The sequence below is a fragment of the Macaca thibetana genome, chromosome 1, assembly GCF_024542745.1.
Source record: "Macaca thibetana thibetana isolate TM-01 chromosome 1, ASM2454274v1, whole genome shotgun sequence".
In the NCBI taxonomy this organism is placed as follows: domain Eukaryota; kingdom Metazoa; phylum Chordata; class Mammalia; order Primates; family Cercopithecidae; genus Macaca; species Macaca thibetana.
The window spans coordinates 11,766,450-11,787,523 of NC_065578.1; the positions used below are offsets into that span (position 1 = coordinate 11,766,450).

The 21,074-nt window shown below is 51.0% G+C and overlaps 1 protein-coding gene and 1 pseudogene across 3 annotated transcripts in view; both read right to left on the bottom strand.

The window, feature by feature from the left end:
• Nucleotides 1-357: 357 nt before the first annotated feature.
• Nucleotides 358-21,074, bottom strand: part of DHRS3 (dehydrogenase/reductase 3) — a 1,035,619-nt gene continuing 1,014,902 nt past the window's right edge. For all 3 annotated transcript variants that reach the window (XM_050788850.1, XM_050788854.1, XM_050788858.1), the window contains 5 exons: nt 13,173-13,316; nt 11,899-12,018; nt 11,326-11,564; nt 5,192-5,317; nt 358-873 (listed from right to left, as the gene is read on the bottom strand). In XM_050788850.1, the coding sequence (XP_050644807.1) occupies nt 789-873; nt 5,192-5,317; nt 11,326-11,564; nt 11,899-12,018; nt 13,173-13,316 (714 nt within the window). In that variant the 3' untranslated portion in view covers nt 358-788. The remainder of the gene's footprint in view (nt 874-5,191; nt 5,318-11,325; nt 11,565-11,898; nt 12,019-13,172; nt 13,317-21,074) is intronic.
• Nucleotides 2,408-2,509, bottom strand: LOC126945518 (uncharacterized; annotated as a pseudogene).

Here is a 21,074-nt window from a genome sequence, read left to right on the forward strand (position 1 = left end):
AAGACTGGTTTTGCTGTCCTGAGTTGATGGCCTGGGGGCTGGTGGTGCCATGGCAGGACAGAGGGCATCTCCAGCTGTGGCCAGCTCTCTGCAGACTGGTTCATACAGGTCACACCAGGGAGAAAAAGCGGCCTCAACCCATGGCTGCTGGGAGGGGCCTGGCGGAGTGGGCAAGGAACCAGGCACCTCTCTCTGCCCGTAGGCCTGGGCTACACTTTGTCTCCTGATCTCGGCCCCCTTCTCTCCACCCTTGGCAGTTGGGGACCTTGAACAGACCAATTATCTCTCAAAGGATGGAGTTTAGTGGTTGGGACTGGCTCCCTCCCAACTGCCCACCAAAGATTTGAACAAAGGAACTCACAAAAGCCATCTCTCTTTATTTTTCATTCTTGCCGTTCAACCAGTTTGCGCAAGCTGAGGATGAGTGGGTTTTGGAACGGGAGGCAGAGCATCTGGGGACAGACCCTCCTGGAAATGGTCTATGCACACTGCTGAGGCTGGTGAGACTCGAGAAGCAATTGAACGATAAACTCTACGGAACTGGAAATGTACAAAAGTGTCAAGGTGGCTACTGGCTGGCTTCCTGCCTCCCCGTGGGGGTCAGTTACACCCATCAGTCCTGTGCAAAGGTCCTGGGACTGGCCCAGGGGCAGCCAGATTCTTCGCTGAGGACAGGAGCTGTCCTGCTCACCCAGCAGAAGCGTGTCAACGGACAGGCGCTCGGGTGTGTGCCCAGGTGCTGTGGCCCCCGAACTCCGTGACTCCTCAGGCATGTCTTCGTCCTGTCTCTATGTCCGCCCTTTGAAAGTGTTCATACAGGTGTAGGTTCCTGAGAATTTGTGGATCTCCTCAAGTGCAGCCTGTGGGAGTATGCTGGAGTGGGAGGAAGGAAAGAAAACAGCGATGGTCAGCGATGGTCGGCGGGGCAGGATCCAGGGGCTCGGTCGCTGGTGGCCATGTGAGATGGGGCAGCAGAGGGCTGGTCCCTAAAAGTACTCCCCACCCCCCCAAGCCACACACCAGTTTCTCCCCAAATCCCCACCCTCCCCAGGGGAAGAGCTTTCAAGTAAGTGGATAAGCAGCTGTTAAAAAGGCAGTGGGAGCCTGGGCATGGTGGCTCATGCCTGTAATCCAAGCACTTTGGGAGGCCGAGGTGGGCAGATCGCTTGAGCCCAGGAATTCAAGACCAGCCTGGGCAACATGGTGAAACCCTGTCTCTACAAAAATATACAAAAATTAGCTGGGTATGGTGGCATGTGCCTATAGTCCTAGCTACTGGGGAGGCTGAGGTGGGAGGATGGCTTGAACCCAAGAGGCGGAGGTTGAAGTAAGCTGAGATTGTACTGCTGCATTCCAGCCTGGGTGGCAGAGCCAGACCCTGTCTCAAAAATCCTTTCCAGGCCGGGCGTGGTAGCTCACGCCTGTAATCCCAGTAATTTGGGAGGCCAAGGTGGGTGGATCACCTCAGGAGTTCGAGAACAGCCTGGCCAACATGGCAAAACCCCATCTCTACTAAAAATACAAAAAGCCGAGCATGGTGGTAGGCACCTGTAATCCCAGCTACTCGGGAGACTGAGGCAGGAGAATTGCTTGACATGGGAGGCGGAGGTTGCAGTGAGCCGAGATCGTGCCATTGCACTCCAGCCTGGGTGACAAGAATAAAACTCTATCTCACACACACACACACACACACACAAACACACAAATTCTTTTTAAAATATATGTTTTAAAAAGGCAGAGAGTGGGTGGTAAGAGCAATTTTTTTTTATTTAAATTTTTTATCTTTTTCCTAGATTCTGAAACAGAGTTCATTATTTATTTTTAATTTTTGTGGGTACACAGTAGGTATAAATATTTATGGGGTACATGAAATGCTTTGACACAGGCATGCAAATGTATATAATTACATCAATGTAAATGGGGTATCCATCACCTCAAGCATTTATCTGTTGTGTTACAAATAATCCAACTATACTTTTAGTTATTTTTATGTTTATTTATTTACTTATTTATTTATTTTTGAGACAGTCTCACTCTGTCGCCCAGGCTGGAGTGCAGTGGCACGATCTGGGCTCACTGCAACCTCTGCCTCCTGGGTTCAAGTGATTTTCCTGCCTCAGCCTCCCGAGTAGCTGGAATTACAGGCATGCGCCACCATGCCTGCCTAATTTCTGTATTTTTAGTAGAGACAGGGTTTTGTCATGTTGGCCAGGCTAGTTTTGAACTCCTGACCTCAGGTGATTCGCCCACCTCGGCCTCCCAAAGTGCTGGGATTTTAGGCGTGAACCACTGCACCTGGCCTTTTTAGTTATTTTTAAATGTATAAGTAAATTACTATTAACTATAGTCACCCTGTTGTGCTATCAAAGACTTATTTTTATTCGGTCTATTTTTTGTACCCATTAAAAACAAATGGTGGTTAGATGCCACTAAGTAGGTGACAATGGCTTAACCTGTGTGTGTTCCTTGTCAAGGGGAGTGCTGACCTTCTCTCCCTTCATACACACACGCTTTCAAAACCAAGCTCTTAGCATCCTGGTGCCCACAGGCAGCTCAGAGATTCTTCAATCCCAACTGCCCTCGATTCCACAGAGATGATCGTGTGGATCTGAGGAATCAGATTGGATTTGGGTGTCACATCCTCCGGGGAAGCGTCCTGGGCTCACCCTCAGGCTTCTCCTCGTGCAACCAGGAGCCCCGGTGCTTCCCCAGCAAGCACTGGTGTAGTCCTTGCCCGTTTACTTGTCAAGCCTGTGGGGGCCTTCATGGCGGGTATTTTATCTCTGATCCCCCTTGCATGGGCCCAGCATAGAGAGGGCCCTCAGGCTGTCTGGTGACTCAAACCGAAGGGTCCTGGCCCACTCTAAGTACAAGATGAAAAAGGTTCACTTCTAGCTGGAGCAATCTGGAAGGCTTCCTGGGGGTGGTGGCATTAGAGTTGAGCCTTGCTTTCTCCTGGGGAAGGTGAGGAGGGATGCAGTTCAGAGAACGGGGAGGTGGGTGGCTCCTCCTTCCTGTTGAAAAGTAGTTGTGGGGAAGGTTGGAAAATAAGGCTGAGGGCTTACTGTGGAGAGCGCTGAGGTTTTCTAGACCAACTTGTCTCTAGAAAGCTCTGGAAGGCTTCTAAGAAGCTCCCCTGAGGTGGAGGGTGGCAGCCTGGCCTCAGTGAGGACCTGAGCCCCTGATCAACTAGGGGCTCCTAGAGACGGCCGAGGAGCATCTCAGACCCGAGGTCAGGATGGACTGAGGGAGGCCGACGCGTGGACTGGATGCCCCTGGGTGCCCCCTTCCCTGTGCCTCTGAAAGGGCTTTGAGTTTGGGGAAGAGAGGGCTGATCGGGCTTGCCCCTCGGTTTCGAGGTTTCTGTGCCCTGAGTGTGTTGGAGCAGCCTCTTAGCTGGGACTCGCCATGTCCCGGCAGCCAGGGCAGAATTTGGCTCTCCTGGGAGTGCATGTCGCATGAGAGCAGGGGCCAGCCTGGCACTTGGGGGCTTCCGTTCCTGAAAAGGCCTTCCAGGTCAGAGGGGTTCAGTCATGTGGGGGCCAGAGCCCCAGGGGAGCCAAGAGCTCATGGTCACCTGTGGCTCCAGGGACAAGGATCTCCCGCTGTACTAAGAGGCCCAAGAAAACTGAGGGTGGGACTGGGAGGGGAAGGGTTTGCGGCACAAAGTCTGGAAAGTTCTAGGGGAATAGGACTAGGCTGCCAGGCAAATTCTGGAGGAGTCTCTCCTTTATAAAGCCTACCTCCCCCAAGTGGTCTGCCCTGCTACATCCCACCTGACTGGTACTAAGACGCTTCTGTGAATTCTGAGCCCTTGGCATCAAGATCCCCATGTTCCCTCTAGCAGTAAACTTCCTGAGGGCAGGGGCTATGTCCAATAGGCTCTAGAACAGTGATTCTCAAAATGAGGTCCAGGAACCCTTGGGGGTACCTGAGATCTCTTCAGGGGTCTGTGAGGTCAAATTGCTTTTTTTTTTTTTTTTTTTTTTTTGAGACGGAGTTTCATTCTTGTTGCCCAGGTTGGAGTGCAGTGGCACGATCTCAGCTCACTGCAACCTCCGCCTCCTGGGTTCAAGCGATTTTCCTGCCTCAGCCACCCAAGTAGCTGGGATTACAGGCACACACCACCACACCCAGCTAATTTTTTTGTATTTTTAGTACAGACAGGGTTTCTTCATGTTGCTCAGGCTGGTCTCGAACTCCCAACCTCAGGTGATCTGCCTGCCTCGGCCTCCCAAAGTGCTGGGATTACAGGCGTGAGCCACCATGCCTGGCCAAATTGTTTCTGTAATAATACTAAGATGTTATTTGTCTTTTCACTTTCATTCTCTTAGTGAATGGTAGAATTTTCCAGAGGCTATGTGACACAAGATATCACAACAAATTGAAATCAGATGCACATACTGGAATCCAATTGTCTTCAATTAAGCCAAACAAAGAGATTTGCAAAGATGTAAAACAATGCCACTCCTGACTACATTTATTTTGTTTTAGAATACATAACTAGTTGTCATAAAAATATATTTATATTAATGTAATGGGTTCATTATGGCTATTTATAAATGAATAAATATTATAAACAAATGTATACATCTTACAACATTTTTCTGGCTTTTAGTATCTTTTTTTTTTTTGAGATGGAGTCTGGCTCTGTCGCCCAGGCTGGAGTGTAGTGGCGCACAGGCTGGAGTGCAGTGGCGTGATCTCGGCTCACTGCAAGCTCCGCCTCCCAGGTTCACACCATTCTCCTGCCTGAGACTTCCGAGTAGCTGGGACTACAGGCGCCCGCCACCATGCCCAGTTAATTTCTTTTTGTATTTTTAGTACAGATGGGGTTTCACCATTTTAGCCAGGATGGTCTCTATCTCCTGACCTCATGATCCACCTGCCTTGGCCTCCCAAAGTGCTGGGATTACAGGCGTGAGCCACTGCGCCCAGCCCTGGCTTTTAATTTCTAATATAGTAAATAGCAATAGCTACAACTCACATTAACAAAAGCTCTTTGAGTTCCTCCATACTTTTTAAAACTCTAAGGGGCCCTGTGACTAACAAGTTTGAGAACTGCTGCCCCATGGTAAGTACAGCACATCAACGGCAAATGTGCCACCACTCCTCATGCTCATGCCCACAGCAGACATGACTAATCGATCACATACGTACTGACCCAGAGCGTTCTCTCCCAGCTCCATACCTTTTTAAGATAACGAGGGCATGCATCGTCCATGGGAGGAGGAGGAGGGCCTGGTTGAGCTGCACAGCTTCCACTGTCCTCCGGGCCACTGTCTCCGGCTTCAGTGGGGGAAAGAGGTTGGGAAACCTGAACACGGGAAGAGACACAGTGGGTTTCTCCTGGAGAGGCGTGTGCTTAGCTGGAAGCCTCTATGAGGTTGACATGTCTGGATTACCCTTTGGCCTTTCCTGTCTAAGAGACTCGAGGCCTGCTTGGAGTACTCCCTCTACCCCACACTCATCCAGGTGCCACATTCCCTGACTCCTCCAGGTGCACAGTCCTTTTCCCTACACTCTGCTCCTTCAGGACAGGCCCATCTCTGTTCTTGTCACATCACACTCTCAGATCAGGGCTTTTTGCCAGCTCTCTCGACGGCCTGGCTCTCTCCTCCCAGCTCCTCCTTTGGGAGACATCTCAGGCCAGTCCACCCAAAGCAACCTCTGATCTCGTTCCCTGCTAATTTCCTTGACTGCGTTCACCCCACCTAGGAAGGCCTTGCTTGTTGGGGTGTTTCCTTGTCGGTGGCCTGTCTCCCCCATCAGACTATTGAGTTCCATGAGGGTGGAGGCCTGGTCGGTCCTATTCCCCTGCAACCCCCGCACCTAGCGCAGTGTCTGATACAGAGCAGGAGCTCAGTAAATACTTGAAGGACTGAACTTGCTGCTTCCCAAATGTGTCCTGCTCATTCTGTCTGGAGGCAGGGGCTCGGCTAGCGATGGCTTCGGCTCAGCTTGCTGGTTCACTAACTCATTCATTGATTCATTGATTCAAACATTTGCACGGTGCTTTCCGTGGGATCTCAAAATGAATGAATGAATGATTGCATAGCAAACATCAGGGGCCTCACATGACTATTCAGAAGCATCTGACCCTAGACCCAAACAATGATGATGTTGCCTAACTGCCAGGCTCAAGCACAAATTATTCTCCCGATTTACAGATAAGGAAACTGAGGCTCTATTGAGTCAGTAGGGCGTTAAGGATTCAAACCAGGCCAATGCTCTATCACCTTTGCTCACTGCTCTTCCTGCCCCTGCTGGATCTTTAGGTGCAGGGCTCATGTTGCTGGCTCTGACCCCAATCCCACAAAGAGCTTGTGATCCGCTCTGGCACCAGGAAGATTAAGGGTGATGAATCACCTGGGTTTGATGTCATTCCTGAGCAACAGGCAGCCCTTAGACTCCCAACAGGGGCTTGGCCTCAGAGGGCACATGGATCTTACCCCCTGCCCTGTAATTCCTTTGTCAACATGATGGTGATTCGTTTTTTATTTTTTATTTTTGAGTCCAAGGTCTCACTTTATTGCCCAGGCTGGAGTGCAGTGGCGCAATCACAGCTCACTGCAGCCTCGACCTCCCTGGGCTCAAGTGATCCTCCTGTCTCAGCCACCCGAGTAGCTGGGACTACAGGTACACACACCATGCCCAGATAATTTTTATATTTTTTTGTAGAGATGGGGTTTTGCCATGTTGCCCAGGCTGGCAACTCCTGGGCTGAAGTAATTCCCCTGCCTCAGCCTCCCAAAGCACTGGGATTACTGGTGTGGACCCAGCTACCACGCTTGGCCATGATGGTGATTCTGAGGCCCACAGTCCTGTGGTCAAGAGGGGCCAGTGTCTGCGGTTCTGCAGAGATGAACGTGTTGAGGCAGCTCCCTGATACTGGAGTCCTACAGGTGTCGTGGGCAGTCTGGATTCTCTGGCTTCCACCTGTGGCCCGTCCTGTCTCTTGGGAAAGGGAAGGCAGGATGGACAGACCAAAGTCCATGGGCTTGAGGGGAATCCTTCTTGGTGAGACCCCTGCCAGGGAAGCCGACAGAGGAGGCCTCAAGCACGTCTGTGCACAGGATTTTCTCCTTCCTCTCCACGGTGGGTGGAATGGGGACACGGGGAACTGGCACAGCTCTTAACTCCCATGGAAGCAGTGCAAATTCGCGGAAGAAGCATTCTCAGCTAGCCAGTTCCAAGCTGTGTGGACTTGAGCAGGTAACTCTGCTTCTCTGAGCCTCAGTTCCCTCATCTGTAAAATGGGAATACAAGCTCTCTTGCAGGGTTGCTGTGAGGGCCAAATGCAGCGGTAGTTGTAAAGTGTTTGGTGGCTCCGGTTGGTTCTATGGCTGGTACATCAAAGAGGCTCAATTGGCCAGGCGCGGTGGCTCATGCATGTAATCCCAGCACTTTGGGAGGACGAGGCAGGTGGATCACTTGAGGCCAGGGGTTCGAGACCAGCCTGGGCAACATGGCGAAACACTGTCTCTACTAAAAATACAAAAATTAGCTGGGCATGGAGGCAGGCGCCTGTAATCCCAGCTACTCGAGAGGCTGAGACACGAGAATTGCTTGAACCTGAGAGGCGGAGGTTGCAGTGAGCCAAGATCACACCACTGCACTCCAGCCTGGGAGACAGAGCAAGACTTCATCTCAAAAAAAAAAAAAAAAAAAAAAAAGAGGCTCGATAAATAGCAATTTATAAACAACAACATCCACTGACATGGCCAGTCTTGCTGGGAAAATCATCCATTTTGTCCCAAACATGTCTTCACATTTAACCCATTTAACCCTGGGAAGCTGCTAAGCATGGTTGTACGAGGAAACCAATGCTTTCATCCATTTGTTATTCTTTTAGGAAATGGGAGTTGGTTAGGTACCCATCTTCCTTGTACTACTCTCTCTTCTGGCCGAGCCCTTGGGGCTTCCCTGCACAACCATAGATCGCTAAGATTCACCTAGTGCTCGCTACTTCCCAGGCATGGCCAGATGATTCACACACGGGAGCTCATCTAACCCATGAAAAGGGATACTATTATTATTATTATTGTTATTCATTTTTGAGACGGAGTCTTGCTCTGTTGCCCAGGCTGGAGTGCCATGGCGCAATTTCGGCTCACTGCAACCTCCACCTCCCAGGTTCAAGCGATTCTCCTGCCTCAGCCTCCTGAGTAGCTGGGATTACAGGCACCCACCACCATGCCTGGCTAATTTTTGTATTTTTAGTAGAGACAGGGTTTCACCATGTTGGCCAGGCTGGTCTTGAACTCCTGACCTCAGGTGACCTGCCTGCCTTGGCCTCCCAAAGTGCTGGGATTATAGGTGTGAGCCACTGTGCCCAGCTGGGGATACTATTATTATGAATTCCTTTTTAGAGGTGAGGAAACTGAAGCAGAGAAAAGTCAAGTAACTTGGACAAGGTCACACAGAGCTGGGATTTGACCCCAAGCAGTTTGGGTTCACACTCTGAAAAAATGTGGCGGGAAAACCTTGAATTTCCTTCTTGAAGTGATAGAAAGGGAACTATGCTAGAAGGTGAAATAGACACACAAACTTGATGTCTGCAATGTCCTGCTTGCTCCTGTGCTCAGGACACCCAGTTAGAACTGCAGACTGCCAGCTGGGTGCGGTGGCTCACGCCTATAATCCCAGCACTTTGGGAGGCCGAGGGGGACGAATCACGAGGTCAGGAGATCGAGACCATCCTGGCTAACACGGTGAAACCTTGTCTCTACTAAAAATGCAAAAAATTAGCTGGGCGTGGTGGCGGGCGCCTGTAGTCCCAGCTACTTGGGAGGCTGAGGCAGGAGAATGGTGTGAACCTGGGAGACAGAGCTTGCAGTGAGCTGAGATCACGCCACTGCACTCCAGCCTGGGCAACGGAGCAAGACTCCGTCTCAAAAAAAAAAAGCCAAAAAAAAACCACTGCAGACTGCCACTGATGCACTACACATTTATTGGGCACCTTCTGTATACTCAGATGAAAAGAAACCAAACCAAAACCCATGGGGGGGGGAAAAGCCAACAGGAAACATCAGTAGCCATTAGTCTAGACTCCTCGAAATTCAGAATTGATGACAATTTGCACACAAACCAGGCAGTCTGCTAGGAAAATTAATAACATGCATTTATGAAGATGTTTATTATTAGTAACAATAATAAAAGCAGCAGCTCCTTATTGAGCATCTAGTATCTGGGCTTTGCACTAGATGTGTTACATGTATTATTTCTAATTCCCTGGGCTCAAGCAATCCTCCTGCCTCAGCCTCCCAAAGTGCTGGGATCACAGTCATGAGCCACCAAGCCCGGTACTTTTGATTCTCGACAACCAATACCGCACTGTCCCTATTAATAGTAACTATAAGGTGGAATGAGTGACTCCCACATGGCATGCACTACACTAAACGGTCTCACTGAATTCTCATCCTGACCCTTCGATGTCATCCTCATTTTTGGAAGCAGCTGAAGTGTATAATTCAGAAGGTGAAGCACTGTACGCCGGATTGCAAAAAAAACCAGGGAGAATAGTATTTGAGTAATTCCCGGTTTTCATTCATCGATGACCTCATGCCCCTACATGACTGCATATCATTAAAGCGCCGTTTATTGGGCACTTAAAATGTACCACATACGGTGTTCCCTGCCAGATTCCATTTTGTCCTCACTGCAGAACTTATGACGGAGACATTCACGTCACCCCATCTTACAGATCAGCCAGAGCAGTAACTAATGGGACCCAATGTCACAGAGTGCATCACAGCTATGAGGGAGTCACCACCCCAGGTGGCATGAGCTCTAGACCAGTGGCCCCCGTTCCCCTTGACTTAACTGGTCTGGAGGAGGAGTGGTGGGACCCCCCTATTGCTTAGTTTAAATTGAGCTATGACCAGGCATGGTGGCTCATGCCTGTCATCCCAGCACTTTGGGAGGCCGAGGCGGACGGATCACCTGAGGTCGGGAGTTTGAGACCAGCCTGGCCAACATAGTGAAACCCGTCTCTATTAAAAATACAACAATTAGCTGGGTGCGAGCGCACGCCTGTAATCCTAGCTACTCGGGAGGCTGAGGCAGGAGAATCACTTGAACCCAGGAGGTGCAGGTTGCAGTGAGCCAAGATCGCGCCACTGCACTCCAGCCTGGGCGAGAGACCGAGACTCCATCTCAAAAAATAAATAAATAAACAGACAAATAAATTGAGCTATAATTTGCATACAACAAAAGGTATAAATCTTAAGCAGACAGTTTGATTAACTTTCACGTATTTAATGACTGCTGAGATCAAGAAGAGAGAACATTTCTGAAAGTCTTGACAGTTCCCTCGGCCTCCCTCCCAGGTTATACCCCCAGCCCTCCAGGGGCAGCCACGGGTCTGACTTCCATCACCCCAACTCAGTTTCGCCTGTTTTGGAACTTCACACAGGTGGAACCAGGCGGAATGCACCCTATGTCTCCAGCTCCCTTCGCCCCGCACGATGGCTGTGGAGGTGCGTCTCCCTCTTTTGACCTTTGGGCACATCCCGCTGCATGCCTGTAGCTCTAGTAGTTTCATACAAGCTCCCTGAACCAGGCAGCAGGACCCTCCCCATTGTGGCATCACTGCCTTGCAGACTGAGAACCAGGTAAGACAGCGTCAAGCAGAGGGGAGAGGCTCCTTGGTGACTTTTTGTTTTGAGACAGGGTCTCACTCTGTCTCCCAGGCTGGAGTGCAGTCGCACAATCACAGCTCACTTGCAGCCTCAACTTCCTGGGCTCAAGCAATCGATCCTCCCACCTCAGGCTCCCGAATAGCTGGGTGTGCACCACCATGCTCAGCTAATTTTTTCTTTTTTGTAGACACAGGGTTTCTCCATGTTTCCCGGGCTGGTCTCAAACTGCTGGGCTTAAGCGACCCGCCTGCCTTGGCCTCCCAAAGTAATAGGATTATAGGTATGAGCCACTATGATTTCTTTTCTTTTTTTTTTTTTTTTGAGATGGAGTCTCGCTCTGTCGCCCAGGCTGGCGTGCAGTGGCGAGATCTCGGCTCACTGCAAGCTCCACCTTCCAGGTTCACGCCATTCTCCTGCCTCGCCTCCCAAGTAGCTGGGACTACAGGCACCGCCACCACGCCCAGCTAATTTTTTGCATTTTTAGTAGAGACGGGTTTCACCTTATTAGCCAGGATGGTCTCGATCTCCTGACATCATGATCCGCCCGCCTCGGCCTCCCAAAGTGCTGGGATTACAGGCGTGAGCCACCGCGCCCGGTCCTAGCCTGATTTTTATATCAGAGTTCTTTCTGCAGTCGGCTGACTGAACATGGCTTGGGGAGGTGGGTCCCCTGCTCACTGACCTGACTCTCATGCCCTGGAACATCTCGGTGCTGGTGTGGAAGGGCAGCACTGTGGTGGCGCTGACTCCCGGACAGTCCAGCAGCCCCAGGGTCAGGCTCTCCATGAAGGCAAAGGCTGACGCTTTGGATGTGCAGTAGTCGATGGCACCGGGGATGGCAGACAGTGCCAGCACGGAGTTGAGGCACACGATGTGGCCGTTCTGCAGCTCCAGCATACGCGGCAGGAAGGCCTTGGTGGTCTGAGGGTGGATGGAGTGTCAGGGTGGAGCAGCCGCAGCTCTGAAACCCCTCCACCTTTCTTTTGGGGAGAACAGCCCACCCTGGACACACACGATGCTCTAGTACCCTAGCTTTCCTGCAAGGGAGAGGGCTGAGGGCTCCCGGCCCCGGGACAGTGAGCGCATTTCACAAAGTCTGATGCGTCCTGGAGCCGGTCATTTGTCTTGTCTGGCCACCTCGTTCGTGGACATCCCTGCTGGCCTGAGCCCAAGCCCTGGCAAGCATCCCCTCCCCTCCATCCTGCCTGGGCTCCCTGCACACCGGGGGCTGGCTCTGGCCTGGGATAGCCCTTACCCAGAACTGGCCCAGGGTGTTGATGTGTTGGGACTTGAGGAGGGCATCGTCGTCACTGTCCATTAGGCTCTTCCCGTGGACCACGGCGGCATTGTTCACCAGGATGGTGATGTCACCCACCTGCAGGCGAGAGGGGGCCATGAGGGCAGCCAGCCCAGGGCCAACAATATACGTTTTTTGTTTGTTTGTTTGTTTATTTGTTTTTGAGATGGAGTCTCACTCTGTTGTCCAGGCTGGAGTGTAGTGGCGCCATCTCGGCTCACTGCCAACTCTGCCTCCTGGGTTCAAGCAATTCTCCTGCCTCTGCCTCCCAAATAGCTGGGATTATAGGCTCCTGCCACCGCCTCCCAAATAGCCGGGATTACAGGCTTCTGCCACCGTGCCTGGCTAATTTTTATATTTTTAGTAGAGACGGGATTTCACCATGTTGGCCAGGCTAGTCTTCTTCTGACCTCAAGTGGTCCGTCTGCCTCAGTTTCCCAAAATGCTGGGATTACAGGTGTGAGCCACCGCACCCAGCCCAGTATACTTTTTAAAAGGGATATGGCCTACTCCTAAGTGAACGAGTAATTTCTGAGTCCATTTATGATCAATCAATTGATGTGTTATTTACCAGTTTTTCTTAGATATTCCTTCCTGCAGGCTACTTCCTGCCAGCCCAGTTCCAGTTATCCTGTATACACAGAGGCCCAGCAGCCGCCTGGCCCACCACCACCAGCCACAGGGCCTGGGGAAGGGAACTGCCTCTCTGAGCACCAGTCTTGATTTGTGAGATGGGGCTAATGCCACACCAGGACTGTTCTGAGGAGCAGAAATAATTTATGGCACACGCTGTACCTGGCACATAGCATATTTATAATAAATGAGGTTACTGTGACATAAAAACAGTTAACATTACCATGTGCCAAACACTCAGGGTGGGGTTTCCCTCTCTTGGAGTTCGCTGATATATTTAGTCCAAACAGATGACTGGAGTCAGGAGAAGGATTTTCCCAGAGGCCAATGGGACATTTGCCCCACCACAGTCCTGGAGGGAAACCCACACGGCCTACATTTCCAAGGCAACAACAGATGATTACGCCTGTTACGTAATCAACCCTAATCCCTGTCTATGTAACTAGGGCCAGCTTCATGGGAGAGCACCCAAAGGTGCCCTGGACAAAGCCATTCTGCCATAAGCAGAGCTCTCTTCCAGGCCACATGAGAATGTTCTCTTTGCCCGGAATTAGCCTGTGGTCAGCTGTGTTAGGAACAGACCCTCCCAGGCTACAGACCTTCTCTCGGACAGCCTTGGCCGTCTGGTACACCTCCTCCCGGTTGCCCACATCGCAGATGAAGTAATGGCACTCAGTGCCCATCTGCCGGATCTCCTCCGTCGTCTCCTTCAGGCATTTCTCAGTCCGGCCCCAGAGAACAATCTGGAAGAAGAGAATAACAACGCAGAACAAATGGTCATTAAACAAGCCACAGGGATGCAACAATTGCCACCAGAAATTCAGTATTTAAAGTGATTTGTCTTGAAACGACTGGCCTCCCTGGTTCCACCCAAAGATAAAGACTACAACATAGATTAATAATATAACTTTTGGCTTTTTCTGAGGCAGGATCTTGTTCTCAGGCTAGAGCACAGTAGTGCCATCATATCTCACAGCAGCCTCAAACTTCTGGGCTCAAGAGATCCTCCCACCTCAGCCTCCGGAGTGGCTGGGACCACAGGTGCATGCTACCATACCTGGCTAATTTTTTTAAAAAAATTTTGTAGAGTAGGGGTGTTCTTATGTTGCCCAGGCTGGCCTTGAACTCCTGGGTTCGAGCCATCCTCCCACCTCGGCCTCTCAAGTGCTAGAAATTACATGGGCGAGCCACTGCCCCCAGCCAACAATATAACTTTTTAAAGGCATATGGTCTACTCTTAAGTGAACCAGTAGTTTCTGAGCCCACTTCTGATTAGTCTATTGATGTGTATTTAGAAGTTTTTCTTGTATATTACTTTCAGCAGGCCGCCTCCTACCAGCCCAGTTCATTTCCTGCAAATGTAGAGGCAATAGCAGAGCTCTTTGTGCACAATGTTCCAGAATGCTCTCCATTAGGAATCAGCTGGCTTTACCAATTAGGTCTAGAGCCAGGATTATTAACACCAGCTGGTAGTATAGACAGGACCATTCCAGCCTCAAGGTTCACAGGAGCTAAGCCGAGCCTCCCATCTAGCTACAGTCACTCCCCTAAGGAAGTCCTGGAAGGGCAGTGACAAGGCTGCCACTGAGAAGGAAGCATGGCCTCACCCGGCAGGTAATAAACATGGACTCATTACGCCAGAAGGTGACCTTGGCAGGACCACTGAGGGTTTGGGCAAATTTATGAATGGCCAGCTCATAAAAGGCTCAGAAGAGAAGCCTGGCTAATTCTTAACGTTGACCTAATGGAGGACGACACACCTCCCCACGATGTGTCACTGGGGCCAGTGAGGCCTCTGTTGGTAAAAGGGCCTGGAGTCGGATGACAGGGGGACCAAGAGCCCTGACTAAGAACCAGTTTCACCAGCACAGAGGGAGGAAGCCAGGGGACTGAACACCACCCAGAGGACAGAAGCAGAGACAGAAAGAGCCGAAAGGGTTCTTGGGAATTCATCCGGTGGGTTTCTATTTTTGTTTCTTTTCTTTTCTCTTTTATTTAAGACTATCAATGAAATTCCCCCTTTAAATAAAAAATTCCAACATGGAAACCCCAATGTGTGAAATCAAGAAAAGGAATAAATGATACACCTGACTCCATAATATTTCCTTACTCTAAAGGCTGCTAATGAGAACAAAATGGCTGCTTTGGGAAGGCAAATGTTTCAAATTGGGGGTTACAGATGGAAGCTCCAATCCCATCAGACCCAGATCCAGCTGACTTCTCTATTTTGCTTTGTTACATGGTATAGAGAAAAGTCACATTGATAAGGAGTTGCCAATGGTAACCATTTATCCGCTGCTCACCTTGAAATCTCCGAATTGTCACTTAAGCAGAGAGGGCACAAAACAGGCCTAGCTGGCGGCTCTCAGAAATTCCAGTGGTCTCCAACGGAATCGATTTTTTAAATTAGAGTTTTAAAAACTTTCAAAATATTTTACAAAAAAATAAGTGTTCTCTAAAACCCAGTTTGAAAACCCCACTTAGTCTAGCCACTTTATTTTAATTAAGGTCTTGAAATATAGAAAGGGCTTAACAAGTGGGTACCATCAGTTCCTCTCCATGACCATATAAGTCCTTCAAAGGCAGATGGACTACAATTAAACAGGCTCCAAGGGACATTTTCTTGTCTGTTGAGCTAAAAACAGAATGTGTTCCTCCAGGAGAAGCTGGGAGGTTCAGTTCATGGGAAAGAAAAAAGACAAGCATTTGCTCCAGGAAAGCAATTTGGTGTAGGCCTCCTCCACCCCCCCCGCCTTGCAGCCACTGTCATCCAGGTTTCCTTTCTTCCTCCTTTATCATCCTGTCTATACGGCCACCCATTCATCTATCTGTCCATCTGTCCACTCTCCCATTCACCGGTCCATCCATCCACCCACCATCTACCTACCCCACTCCATCCATCCATCCATCCATCCATCCATCCATCCATCCATCCGTCCATCACCTACCCCACTGTACCCACTCACCTACCCAACTCCATCCACCCATCCACTCATCTACCCCATTCCATTAATCTATCCACTCACCTACCCTACTCCATCCATCCATCCATCCATCCATCCATCCATCCATCCACCCATCCATCCATCCATCCCTCATCTACCCTACTGAATCCATCCATGCATCCATCCATCCATCCACCCATCCACTCACCCACCCCACTCCATCCATCCATTCATGCATTCATCCACTCACCTACCCTACTCCATCCATCCATGCACTCACCCACCCCATTCCATCCATTCACCCATCCATTCACCCATCCATCCATCCATCCCTCCATCCATCTCTCATCTACCTTACTCCATCCACCCATGCATCCACCCATCCACTCACCCACCACCCCACTCCATCCATCCATCCATCCCCTACCCCACTGTACCCACTCACCTACCCAACTCCATCTACCCATCCACTCACCTCCCCCATTCCATTAATCTATCCACTCACCTACCTCACTCCATCCATCCATCCATCCACCCATCCATCCATCCATCCATCCACCCACTCGCCTACCCTACTCCATCCATCCATGCACTCACTCACCCCACTCCATCCATCCATCCATCCATTCATCCATCCATCCATCCACCCATCCACCCACCCATCCATCCCTCATCTACCCTACTCCATCTATCCAACCATCTGCTCACCTACCCCACTTCATCCATCCGTGCATCCATCCATCCATTTACTCACCTACCCAACTCCATTCAGCTATCCATTCATCCATCCCCCTGCCCACCAGCCCCACTGCACCCATCCATCCATCTGGTTTCTGAGTATGTCAGCCTGAGTGGGAGGTAATCCTTGGTTTCTATTCTTCTGTCCCTGCCTAACCACATCCTACCTCTGGCTCATATATGTAACAGGACCATGGGGCTTGCACAGTCCCCTGGGCTCTGGCTGAGGCAAGGAGAGGTGCCTCTGGGGGCCCTAAGAATTGCTGGGCAAGTTGACAGAGAGGAAAGCTTAAAGCTGGGGTCTTGTGGGAGGGTATAGGGTTCAGATGTCCGTGGAGACAAGTGGTCAACCCAGCGCTGTCAGCCGGGCTGGAAGATCACCCTGGAGAGGAGGTGGAGCAGGGCTCAGGGAGAAGGAAAGAAGGCTGTGTCTCACTGTCTTCTGTGGGCCAGGAAGCCCCCCAGGCAGGGCCCTAAGACTTGGCTGTTTCCTTTTAAGAGTCTGTTGAGGGTGCTCCAGGTGGGCTGGGGAACCGGCCTCACCTTTCCCTGGCAACATGATAGGTTTGCCTTTCTGCCTCCTCAGCCCCACCCCCCTGGGCCCCAATTCTATCCCATTCACATCCCAGTGCCCGGCATAGCACATTATGTTTGTTGAATGAATGAATGAATGACAGTTCAGGCACACAGGTGGATGGGGAAGGGAGGTGGTTTAACGTCTCTAAGAGGAGAGACCACCCATTCCCTTGGCTAAACCATTTAGGGCCCCAGAACCTTCCAGTCAAGTCCACCTGGGCCAAGAGTCAGGGAAACCTGGGTGCCCCAGAGCATCAGCACCGTCCTGGCTGGGCCTTGGGTGAGGAGCAGCTTTCACAGGGCAAGGCTTCAGTCTCAGACGGAGGTGAGGCTCTGGCTGCTGTGCGCATGCCCTGCTGAGCATCGCTGCGCCAGGCTCTGTGTGTTTTTGTAAGTGGGTTTCTGTAGTATGTCTGTGTGTGTGTCTGTGTCTGTGTGGGCCTCTAGGAGTGTATCTGTAAGTGTGTGTGTGTGTCTCCGTGTGTCTGTGGGTGTCTCTGTACGAGTGTATGTGTCTATGTCTGTGTGCGTCTGAGTGTGTGTGTCTGTGTCTCTGTGTGTCTGTGTGTGTCTGTGTGTCTGTGAGTGTATGTGTGTGTGTCTGTGTGTCTGTGAGTGTATGTGTGTGTGTCTGTGTGTCTGTGTGTCTGAGTGTGTCTCTGTGAGTGTGTGTCTGCGGGTGTCTCTGTGTGAGTGTGTGTGTCTGTGTGTCTGAGTGTGTCTCTGTGAGTGTGTGTCTAAGTGTGTCTCTGTGAGTGTGTGTCTGAGTGTGTCTCTGTGAGTGTGTGTCTGCGGGTGTCTCTGTGTGTGTGTGTCTCTGTGTGTCTGTGTGTCTGTGTGTCTGTGAGTGTATGTGTGTGTGTCTGTGTATATGTCTCCGTGTGTCTTTGTGTGTCTCTCTGTGTGAGTGTGTGTGTGTCTGTGTGCGAGTGTGTGTCTCTCTGTGTGAATGCATGTGTGTGTGTCTGTGTGCGAATGTGTCTCTGTATGTGTGTGTCTCTGTATCTCCTTGTCTGTGTGTCTCTCTGTGAGTGTATGTGTGTGTGTCTGTGTGCGAGTGTGTGTGTACCTCTGTGTGTGTCTCTGTGTGTCTGTGTGTATGTCTGTGTGAGTGTATGTGTGTGTCTGTGTGAGTGTATGTGTGTGTGTCTGTGTGAGTGTATGTGCGTGTGTGTCTGTGTGAGTGTATGTGCGTGTGTGTCTGTGTGAGTGTATGTGCGTGTGTCTGTGTGAGTGTATGTGTGCGTGTGTCTGTGTGAGTGTATGTGTGCGTGTGTCTGTGTGAGTGTATGTGTGCGTGTGTCTGTGTGAGTGTGTGTGAGTGTGTCTGTGTGAGTGTATGTGCGTGTGTCTGTGTGAGTGTATGTGTGCGTGTGTCTGTGTGAGTGTATGTGTGCGTGTGTCTGTGTGAGTGTATGTGTGCGTGTGTCTGTGTGAGTGTATGTGTGTGTCTGTCTGTGTGAGTGTATGTGTGTGTGTGTCTGTGTGAGTGTATGTGTGTGTCTGTCTGTGTGAGTGTATGTGTGTGTGTGTCTGTGTATGTCTGTGTCTTTGTGTGTCTCTCTGTATGTGTGTGTGTGTCTGTATGCGAGTGTCTCTCTGTGAATGCATGTGTGTGTGTGTCTGTGTGCGAATGTGTGTGTCTCTGTGTGTGTGTGTCTCTGTGTCTCCTTGTGTCTGTCTCTCTGTGTGTGTGTATCTGTGTGCGAGTGTGTGTGTCTCTGTGTGTGTGTGTGTCTCCGTCTCCTTGTGTCTGTGTGACTCTCTGTGTGTTTCTGTGTGCGAGAGTGTGTGTCTCTGTGTGAGTGTGTGTCTCTGTGTGAGTGTGTGTGTCTGTGTGAGTGTGTGTGTCTCTGTGTGAGTGTGTGTGTCTGTGTGAGTGTGTGTCTCTGTGTGAGTGTGTGTGTCTGTGTGAGTGTGTGTGTCTGTGTGAGTGTGTGTGTCTCTGTGTGAGTGTGTGTCTGTGTGAGTGTGTGTGTCTGTGTGAGTGTGTGTCTCTGTGTGAGTGTGTCTGTGTGAGTGTGTGTCTCTGTGTGAGTGTGTGTGTCTGTGTGAGTGTGTGTGTCTGTGTGTGTGTGTCTCTGTGTGAGTGTGTGTGTCTGTGTGCGAGAGTGTGCCTGTGTACCTCTGTGTGTGTCTCTGTGTGTCTGTATGTGTCTCTCTGTGTGAGTGTATGTGTGTGTATGTCTGTGTGTGTCTGTGTGAGTGTGTCTGTGTACGAGTGTGTGTAATGTGCGTGTGTGTGTGTGTGTGTAGCCATGTGCTATTGTGTTTCCTCAGGTCCTTGGTGGATGCTGGGAGTCGCAGGGAGGTGGAGCTGGGCACCTTCCATCTTAGGAAATCGGAGCGTCTCTGAAGTGCTGGGCTGGCGCCTGAGTGAGCTGAGTGGAGAGAATGGGCCCCTTTTCCTGGTAGGTGCTGCCCCGTGGAGCTGCCCTGGCCACTGTCCCTTCCTGGCTCCTCTTCCCCCTCCAGCTTCCTACCCTGACCCTTCTGGGGAATCTGCGTCACTGACCAGGTAACTGGCAGATACCACCGCTCTGCAGGCGCGCTCAGGTGGCTCCTGCCAGGGTTCCCAGGAGGTGACCCGCGCAGCTGACAGGACAGGGGTCCCGCCCAGGGCCAGCATGAGTGTGAGGACTGGGCGGGCGGAGGCAGGCGTCTGAGGGTGTGTGGGGTGGGAGCCTGCAGAGGGGACTGATTTCTGAGCCCTTGGAACCAATGCGGCTGCCTCTTAGTGAACTCGGGACAGGCAGCAGCTGGGAAGGCCAGAGGCCTGGAATTCACTCTTAAGTAGGGTTTATAGAATAAGGGTGGCTCCACACCTCCTGGCCTCCCCTCCTCTTCCGTCCTCTCTGGGGCAAATGATGAGCTTCTGTCCCCTTCTCCCTCCTAGTGACTGGTAGCGGGAGGTGGGAAGGGGAGAAAGACCTCTGTCCTCTGGGGTGCCGGGCTGTCCTGCCCTTGCCCAGAGCAGCTCTCACGACAGATATAGCCGGACAGACTCCTCAGCGGCCCTCTGCACTGAAGACTGTCATTATCCGTGGTCACAGTGGAGAAAACCGTGGCACAAACGAGTTAAGTAACTCACCCCATGCCACCCGCTGTGAAACAGGATTTGAACCCAAAGCCTCAGACCTTTGCAGAGGCACCCCTAAGCCCCCAGACACTGGGGTCGGCTGAGCTTTGAGGATTCCACTCTTCTCATATGCATCCCCGCGCCCCACGTTCATCCCCACCCAGCCGGCCTTCTCCTGCTTTGTCTCCTCCAATGTCCACAACAGCCCCGTCCATCCAGGACCACACGGAGAGCCGGCTATGGGCTGGGGGGGTGATCCAATCGAGAATGAAGCAGATGTGATCCTGCTTCAAGAAACCCACATTCCAGTGGGGGAAGACAGAGAAGGAATCAGAAAACAGTCAGTCACAAATGACAGTAAGTGGGATAAAGAATAAACAAGAAAACCTCATTTGCATGGGGGAATTGACAAAGGTAGCCATATCATACCCATTTTAAAGCTAAGGAAATTGTAGTTCAGAGAGGCTAAGCAACTTGTCTGAGGTCACACAGCAACTGAATAATGGAGCTGGGATTTGAACCAAGGTCATGTCCGGCTCCAAAGGCTGTGGGGATTGCACCACCACTCACTGTCCTGTAAGAAGCACATCTCCTCTCTTCAAGGGGTCCTGTGGGGATTAAGCTGGCAGAAGCTGGCACCCAGTAACTGCTTAGTACCCACTCTCTGTTGGCATTTCCCATGGGGAGGAAAAGCTGAGAAAATCATAGCACTGCCTCTGATACACCCTCTTCTGCAGACTTTAAAATGATAAGTGTCACGACATGGAAAGATGCTCAGGAGTCAGCCGGGTGCAGTGGCTCATGCCTGTACTCCCAGCACTTTGGGAGGCCGAGGCGGGCGGATCACAAGTTCAGATCGAGACCATGGTGAAATCCCATCTCTACTAAAAATACAAAAACTTTGCCGGGCGTGGGGGCAGGCGCTTGTAGTTCCAGCTACTCAGGAGGCTGAGGCAGGAGAATGGTGTGAACCTGGGAGGCAGAGCTTGCAGTGAGCCGCGATTGCACCACTGCGCTCCAGCCTGGGTGACAGAGCAAGGCTCCGTCTCAAAGAAAAAAAAAACATGCTCAGAAGTCTAATGTTGGGACAAAAGGGGTGCAGCACTATTTGAAGAAGATAATCTCAACTCTAAACTTCTTTTTTTTTTGAGACAGGCCCAGGC